The sequence below is a fragment of the Vitis riparia genome, chromosome 3 (genome assembly GCF_004353265.1).
Source record: "Vitis riparia cultivar Riparia Gloire de Montpellier isolate 1030 chromosome 3, EGFV_Vit.rip_1.0, whole genome shotgun sequence".
NCBI classification, from domain to species: Eukaryota; Viridiplantae; Streptophyta; class Magnoliopsida; order Vitales; family Vitaceae; genus Vitis; species Vitis riparia.
The window spans coordinates 328,369-337,396 of NC_048433.1; the positions used below are offsets into that span (position 1 = coordinate 328,369).

Sequence of the window (9,028 nt, forward strand, 5' to 3'; positions counted from 1 at the left end):
CCTTGTGGCATCCAAAACCTAGAAGAAATGTCTAACTAAAGCCCAGACCAAACTCCTAATTCTGAAATATTCTCTTCCTGGTATCTGTAGCTTTTCTTCTTCAACCTGGGAGGGAAAGCTAGGTTACGGTCATACATACATTATAACTAGATGCAGAAAATCACCTAAAGTGATTATTCATAAATAAGATATGAGACCTAAAGTTTAAACTTAGTGTATGTTTGATTCTCAGAAAGAATAAAAAAAATTGAAAAATAATTTTCTATGTTCAGTTTTATTATAAAAAAAATACGAAAAATAAATAAATAAAACTTACATAATTTTTAATTATTTAATCTTCATATAAAAAATAAATAAATATTTAAATCTATTTTTTAGTTTTCTTTCTATTTTTCCTTTTAATTTATTTTTTGCCCGTATATTCTTTCAAACTTTCCTGAGAAGGAAGGATAACCTTAAAGCTTTAAAGCTCTAATTCGTAAAAGGAACATGCAGATAAATTGGAGCAAATTTTCAATTTCTTCAACAAGGCCTTGTTCTTATACACGTACAATAAAACTCAAAACCCCCTCTTTTACCATATGGAACTGAGGCTAGGGCAACTCAACGAAGCCTTAACTTCCCAACTAATAAATAGGAATTAGCTGAAAGTGTTGCAAACTGTAACAGGAGAAGAAAGCAGAATATCGAGTGATAGGTTTTCCTTTACTCGTAATATGACAGCAAATATAAAAAAATGAAGATAAAAGGACGTTATCAAGTCCTTGCAAAAAAAAAAAAAGGGACACACAGGTATAAATCAATAAGAATACAGAAGGAAATTTTGGTATATATATCACATTGAAAGCAGGTAAGGGTTATGCATTCTTTCTCTCTAATGGTGAGAACAAATCCATGCCCTACCTCTTTGCAGCGCAAAAAATACACACATGCAAAAAGCCTCTTCTTCTCAAAAGCCGACCCCAAGCAGAGGATTTAGAACACTTCAGCCATCTTGCTTGCAAGAACCCGTTCCCGCTTTTCAACATATCCAAATGGGAACCAACCTGCCTTTCCTTTGCATTCACCTTCAGCCCATCCATTATTAGACACCTACCAAAAATATAAAGTATGAAACGCTATTACAACATGGTCCAAATAAATAAAAAAGACAAACAACCATGTGCCCATTGGGGTCAGCTGAACAGTGAAGAAGAAATAAAGCTACAAGCTTAAATCAACTGCGATTGCATAGAATGTTAAAAGATTGGTGTAATGGCGGCTAAACCAATACTGTCACAAATTAAGGAACGTCAAGGACAGGATATCGGATCATCGAGTCCAGAGATAGCTTTATATGACAAGTTCATAAGAAAAGCTCAGACCTAGGATGCTGGACTTAGAAGAGTTCATGAAACAGAAACAATTTAGCACAACTTAGGAATGTAGTAGGTTTTTTTTTTTTGATAAGATAATAGTGAGTGAATTAATAGTTTATAACCAAGAAATGGATATGAGACAAAGGCAAGTTTCGGGTTTGGTACCAAAATTCTATTTCATAAGACTCTTTTTCTTTAATTTCTAATGTGGCTCTGAGTTGCATCACCATGGGGGTTGTTGAAGCAAAATTGAGAGGTGAAAGCGATGGAACATGCAGTTATTTGAGTTGAAATGAGATAAAGGGTTATGAAGGTTATCTTGTTAATGTTATGGGGTTCTTTCTTTTTCTATAATCAGATAATTATGTCATGTTTTCAAGTCATAAAGTCATGTATCTACACTCTGATCTTTCAACACACATAACATGCAAATAACCAGATTATGATTCATGAGGAGAATGGTCATAATGAATAGTTAATGTAAACAGAGCGTATGGAAACAGATGGGCCACTACTAGAAGCTTCATCTAATTATGATGATTCAGCATAATCAATTGATGTGCACATCTTTTAGTTCTGTCTGCTCAGCAGTTGGCAAGTATATAGGGCAAGTTGGAGATTGGGGAGGAGGGAATTGATCATCTATGTGCATCAGCTCACAGGACCAGAATAAGAAAAAAAATGACCAAGGAATATTGTCTGTATGTCTCTATGTTTCACTTTCTTGATAGGATTTTGATAAGTTTTCACCTTGATAAAAATGTAATTGGCATAAGGCTTTGGTGAGTAGTATCCCTATTAACATGTGATGGGGACTGGTAGATGCTAGAACTACACATAAAAGCAATTATCAATGGAATTTGATACTACAGAGATATTGAATTCAAGCATAGAGTAAACCTTTCGGACAACAACAAAGTCACCAACTGACAAATTCAACTCCACATCAGATTCAGCTTGATACGAATGCATAACCTGCAACAACAACAGAGAATAACAAAGTGCAGACAAACAACCATAAAAGGTACATCATAAAGATAGAAAACTTTCAGCTAGAAATCCAAAAATCAACTGCACACATGCACGCACACCCAAACACACCAAATTACTAACCTCTCCTAAGAAGTAACTAATGCCATCACTGGATCCGTTGTGTGTTTGAGAAGCAAATACTCCGTTAACTTCTTCATACGATGGAGGTGGGGGCATATTGTTTTCCACAGGAGGGCTAGGAGGTGCTTCAATTCGTTGTCGCTCTGAAATCATCTATCAATCACAATAGAGATGGAATATAATCATAAGCTAAAGCATAAAGCATTGAACAAGATAAATCATATATCCACTGGCAAAAATACTAAGGTAAAAGAACTTGGTGACATCATTCCATACCTCAGTTTCAAGTAGCTCAAGTATTTGAAGGACTCTTTGGTGATAAGCGCGTTCGGATTCAACCTTCAAAACAGAAGCAAAATGACAAAACCATAAATTTATGAATCATGATTCCTAATATGATCAGAAATTGCATTATATAGGAACTATGTTAGATCAAGGGGGGAATTGCATTACTGTGGCAATAAGTCGCTGGAGTGTCAGCCTCTGTTGTTGAGCTTCAACAGCAGCCATTGCAGCAGCAGCTTCCTTCCCCAATATTGCCATGTTTGATTTCAGGTCATGCAACTTTGCTTCTGCAGCTTCCAGTTTCAAAGTATTATCAGCATTGCCTGTTGCTTCCCTCATTTTTGCTTGGCGTTTGGAAACTTCAATGGCCTGTCTAGGTTTAAGACAAAATGCAATGACAAGTTTGTGGGCGGAAAAGTCAACAGGTAAAGTAAGATTCATATATATCTTGGAATTCCCCCTAGGTGAATAGATCCATAATATGTTCCAGCAAATCTAGATTATACAGTTGAGCTAAACTAGGAAACAAATGACAACTCCCCACTAGAAGACAAAGTAGGGATGAAGCTATAAAATTGAAACAAAAATTCAGCAATAAAAGAAAATTTCAAATATGACTCAAACCCTAGGAGAAAAGTGCATACATTTGAAAAACTAAATAAAATTGTTTAAGAATACCTGAGCTTCAGCTTCTTGTCGCATTCTTTCATAGCGTTGAGCAAGATGTCGAGCATCCTCCAATGGAGCTCCCATTACCATCGCTCTTAATGGCTCTGCAACCTAGAAATCAAGGCATTCAGCACCACATCGAGCACATGATTACAACGCCTGTGATAGCAAATAGGAGAGGAGCAATAATTGAAAATGAAAAAGTGGCATGCTCGATAGAGCAGAATCTATTAGGCCAGACCCAATGCATTAAGAAGGATAGCAGAAATCAAAAGCTTCAATGATAAGATAATCCAGCATTAAAAGAAAAAAGATGCATTCAACGAGTTCCATGGCTCAACATAGTTTTTGAGTTAACTTGATTCACTGTTGTAACCTCTGTTCTACCAATAATGCAATCTTCACATTATAATGAATCCTTTTTTATTATTATTATGCTCTTACCAGAGCAGAAATTCTTGGCTGCAGCGCAGCAATGTTTGAGTATATCTAATTATGCTCGGAACCATTATTGTAACTATTTAATTAAATGAACTCATTCTAGTTATACTAAATACTAACTGATAGCCCAAAAAGCAGCTGGAAGACTTGAAGTAACCATGCAAGAAACAAAAATAAGGTCCCAGTAAAACTTTGGATCCATTTCCACTTTTTTGCTCTATATTTCTCTGGGAAATCAATGGTGAGCACCATGTAATTAATCTAGAAAAGGCAGCAGGCATGCAAGTACAATTGAAAATATCTAGTTGCCATTAGAATTGGGAATCATAGCATTTAAGGCAAACTGTGGGTCTAATCAATGTAAATCGAAGAAGCAAGATAAAAAATAGTGCACCCTTGTCTCAATCAATAAGATATACTAGTAGTTCAACCATTCCCAGACATTTGTCTTCTCTCGATAAGTTATGCTAGTAAAGAACCATTCTTTGAGGGCAGAAGTGGCTCAGAAATTGGGAGTTCAAATGGAGCTTTCAATAGATTTCACATTGAAGCACCCAAGAATTTACATTTTGGAAAACAAAGAAATTGGCCAAACCTGTGTACCAAGAGCTTTCAATAGATTTCCACGTTCTTTCTCAATTTGGGCACGAGCTCGTCCATAATTCAATGCAGCTTTCGATAACGTATTACCACTGGTACAAGTATTTTCAACACCATATTTCCTGCAATCTTCTGACAATTTTGTTCCTGAAAAACAAGTTGACAGTACACAACAAAACAAAGTCAAGTCCTTTGCATTCATTTGAATTATAATAGTAAAAAACAAATTCAAAAGTTTCACCAACACACCTATTTCAACTTGTTTGGACCCAGTAACGATAAAACCTTCTACACCACGAACAATATCCCTTTGAAAATGCTGAAAAATGATATAGAAATTTATAAGTTGAGGAAATAAACAAATTGAGTCACAAATGAACCACAGGAGGATTAAGCAACCTTTCCAGCACGTGTGGATATGTAAAGCTTTTCAAGTTTCTGATGCTGCTGAAGCTCTGCCTCATCAGTAATTACATTATCTGAACCCCCGTATCCCCCACCACCAAACTGTTTGAGGACAGCCTGTGTAATATTCAATGAAATTAACACAACATCTCAAGAAAATTATTAAAAATCAGCACATAAAGTATGGAGACCACAACAGAAGTGAAATTAATTCATGCATTTTAAAAAGCCAACTAATTAATTGCACTGAATTAAGAAGTAAAAAAAAAAAGAGAGAGAGAGAGAGAGAAATCCTTCCAATATTTACAGAAAACTGATAAAAAGGGAAAAGCATGTCTAAACTACTCCCAAGGAAAGCAAAAGAAGTTGCACAGTTTAAAAAGGAAGTGAAGAAAAAGTAAGACCTAGAACCGCATTCCACAAATTGGTGGGAGGGAGCAGTGGGTGTTGAGCCCCCCCACAAAAAAGAAAGAAAGAAAAGCAAAATATACATCTCAAGTCTCTACTAACATTAATAATTTTAAGGATCATCCATCATAGTTCCATGGATCTTTTACCCTCTCTCATTTAGAAAATGCCCTCAACATTGTGGTTACCAAATCCCATAAGCCTTCCGGACAAAGGGCTCTGGGAGACTACCTTTCTACAACATGTTATTGGTATCAAGTATTAACTTCTTTTTATATACATTTTTTATAGGTCATTTTTTTTATATTCTTATTGGGACTCAAACCTGAAGCCTCCAACATCCCCACTCCAATCCTTTATCACTTGAATCAGTTCTCAAAGGCTAACTTTCTTATGCATTTGAACATTATTTTAAATGGAATTTTAGTTAATATACACAAATCGAAGTAAAAAAAACAAAATAAAAAAATCCTTACACAGGCATAATTATTGGACTTGGACATGCCACCGACCTGTATTGATGGCTGCATCACAGGGCAGCTGGTCAGCAGGTTCTCTCAATTGACACATTGGGTTCCAAAGTAGTTGAATAATAAAATTTTTCAACATTTAACCAAATTTTGATATTAGCACTTTATTGGAGCTACTCAAAATGGTACATTTCTAAGGCTCAATTCTCCTACTCATCATCACAGACTTACTTTCAAGTTCGCCTGTTTAGCACCCTGAGCAAAACCAGATTGACAGGTTGATTTATCAGCACATTAACCAATCAAATCTGGATCTGATAGACTGCATGTAAGCTTAATTATCCATATAGGAGAATTGGATGCAGGCATCAATTACAAGATATCAATACATTATTGATAATGAAGACCAACTTCAGATTATTTGGCATTTACATTATGATCAAATATGAAAAACATAAAGCAGTCTGCCACACAAGCAGATACCTCAACCTTGAAACAAACCAATGCCAGCATTGGCTTTGTCACTTCCGCATTTTAATACACCATCGATCCTTTTCTTTCAACTTTCCTTATTTTTTCAACATTTAAACGCCCATCTCAATTCCTAAACACAGCTCATAAACAACCCTTCATATTGCTGATTAAAACAAAACCGAATCCAATTCTAGAATAGGCTCCATTAGTACATCAAATCCTCATTTTTTAACACTCCACAATCGCACCGATGTGGCAGATCCACGATATCCATCAACTCGCTTCCGTCCCAATTTCGCATTCTCACCAAATAAATTCAGAGTCAATGACCTAAAATTCAACCCATTCCAACCCAAAAGAAACACAAAGGATCATCACATCATCCAAATCAACAAAACCGAAGCCACTGACGCCCAATGTTCTATTTAATCAGATTGCCCTAAACCCATACATCGAGCCCATAAACACCAAAAATTGAACGAAATTCCGGACGTTTAGCACAGATCTAACGTATCGACATTGAAATAGATATAGATCCGGAAAATATTTTTCCAAGATCAAGCCATTACTGTTTCATTACATACACATATATAGAGAGAGAGAAGTACCTGTTGTTGCTTGGCGACCTGTTCTCTGAACTTGGAGGCTTGCTTTCTGATAGCCTCCATTCACAACCAGGAACCTATCGATTTAAGGCTTCGGAGGAAGAAAATGGATGGATTTAGGGTTTGAGAGAAACGGAGATGGGGAGAGAGAGAGTTTTGAAATGTATCGAGGGGAGAGACTTTGGGAGAGACGTTTGAGCCTGGTCGGCAGTGATGAGGCCAGAGGATCGATTCGCTGCGGTTCACGATCCTTCCGGTTCCTACAATTTAATATATATTAAATTGTTTGAATAATTTTAATTTTATTTATTTATAGTGAGGGACCAGTCCTAAAAATTAAATTGTTAATCCAATGTTTTCCTTCACAAATTTTGATGACCACATAAGAAAAAATAATAATTTAATGGAAGTCCTAAATCAAAATAAGTTTTTCAAATAAAATTTAATTCTATGTTTGGTTTTTGAAAAATTTAAAATGGGATGTGAGAAAAAAAATAGAATGTAAAAATACAAAAAAAAAAAAAAAGATAATAATATTTAAAGTTAATAATGTTTCTTTAATTTTATTTTATTTTTTATCTATATAAAAATAATTTGGACATATATATAAATTTTTAATCAATTTAAACTATTTTTTATTCCCTTTAATAAGACAAATTATAAGAAAATTATTTTTTTCTTAATTTTTTTTAAACCAAATAAGATAAAACTTTTTGTTTTTCATAGAAAAAATCTGACATTTTTTAAGTTGAAAGTCGTAGCTTTGTGCCTCCTGCCGCCTCCTGTTCTTGAAAATATAACGGCCATGAGGAATTTTATGCTACCAATAAACTAAAGAAATGGACGGCTCCTGAAGGACGATGATTTAAATATTTGGGCGGACATTCAGTGGTTTGATTTTGAATTTATATGTTTTTTATATTCCATATTTTAAATTATTTAATAAATACTAAATTTGGTTGTAGCCCCTCGGAGCACTTCTTTTTTTATTTTTTAATAATAAAAAGTATAAATATTTTTCAATAAGATCTTAATTTTTACAACTATTTTTATAAATATTATTTTATTTTATTTAAAAATCAAAATATTTGATAATTACACAATAAGAGTAAAAAATATTTTCATCAATTATGTAAGTTATACGAATCAAACCTTATATTTTGAGCCTAATAGGGTCCAAAACACAATTGTCCCATTCTTTTTATGATTTTTTGGGTGATAATTTTTCATTTTAAAATATGTATAAAAAAGTTTAGTACTAAAAAATTATTGATACATTTTTTTTACTTTTGAAATTTAAAAGTAAAAATAGGTTATTAAATATGATTTATAATTTTAATTTTAAAAGGTAAAAATTAAAAAGTAAAAGTGCAATTGTATCTTAAATAATTTCCTAAAATTTGATAATAATTTTCAGTCACATTAATTTAGCATTACAATTATGAAAATGATTGTGAGAATATTATTTTTCGTAATTCCAAAGCATGCCCCACGAATTACTTAATTCATTCTTTAGTAAGTCTATCGCCAATAATGAATTTTTATGCTTCTATGCAAATATGATTTGATTGTTTTATTTTTTTTTAAATTCAATTTTTAAAAAATAATTGTATAATTGAAAATAAAACACCATATATAAAAGTTTTTGTTTTTAAAATGGAAATATAGAAACAAGTTGAGAATATTCCAATATTTCAAACAAATTTTTGTTTTAGAAAACATCGGATAACTATTTTTGAAAACATTCTCAACCAAACCTTAAATAACTTATTTAATTCTTTAATAACGTGCACAAAACTCAAAGCAAGTAAGTTACAAGACTATGTTTGATTCTTGAAAAATACGATGAAAAATATGAGAGAACAAAAAAAAAAGTGGAAAAAAAAAAAGTAATTTAAACTTATTCAACTTATTTTCCTTCATTATATTGGTTAAATAATTTTAAAATGCATAAAATTTTAACTAGGTTGAATTATATTTAATTTTCTTTCATATTTTTTACAGTGAAATCAAACATGTAAAAATTATTTTTCTTAATATCTTTTTTATTTTCTTGATACTTTACAGAAACCAAACAAAACCTAAAGCAGTGAAGAAGTGTTTATGCTTGAATAAGACCAATAGCATATTAAAACTTATATAATACGAGGTTGCGCCATACATTTTATGCACACGTATATTTTGTGCAAAGGTGGATTTG

The 9,028-nt window shown here is 33.0% G+C and overlaps 1 protein-coding gene across 2 annotated transcripts; it reads right to left on the reverse strand.

Annotated features, from left to right (window-relative positions):
* Positions 1-500: 500 nt before the first annotated feature.
* On the reverse strand, positions 501-7,057 carry LOC117911513 (SH3 domain-containing protein 2-like). 2 transcript variants are annotated; one of them, XM_034825916.1, is made up of 11 exons: positions 6,832-7,057; positions 5,756-5,803; positions 4,866-4,988; positions 4,716-4,785; positions 4,462-4,613; positions 3,435-3,536; positions 2,925-3,125; positions 2,748-2,810; positions 2,472-2,624; positions 2,259-2,333; positions 501-1,092 (listed from the first exon to the last, which is right to left on the reverse strand). In XM_034825916.1, exons 1-11 carry the CDS (start codon positions 6,889-6,891, stop codon positions 976-978), a joined length of 1,164 nt encoding a protein of 387 aa, XP_034681807.1. In that variant the 5' UTR covers positions 6,892-7,057; the 3' UTR covers positions 501-975. The 2 variants fall into 2 exon arrangements, with proteins under 2 accessions (XP_034681807.1, XP_034681808.1); XM_034825917.1 differs by lacking the exon at positions 5,756-5,803 and having other exon boundaries at positions 6,832-7,056.
* Positions 7,058-9,028: the final 1,971 nt, after the last annotated feature.

Bases quoted from the DNA above. Each gene is read 5' to 3' on its own strand.
- LOC117911513 (XM_034825916.1), bottom strand. From the start codon at position 6,891: ATGGAGGCTATCAGAAAGCAAGCCTCCAAGTTCAGAGAACAGGTCGCC. The intron at 2,334-2,471 runs GTTAGTAATTTG...TTGTTGTTGCAG, and splicing joins TTAGTTACTTCTTAGGAGAG to GTTATGCATTCGTATCAAGC. The intron at 1,093-2,258 runs GTTTACTCTATG...TATTTTTGGTAG, and splicing joins ACTTTGTTGTTGTCCGAAAG to GTGTCTAATAATGGATGGGC.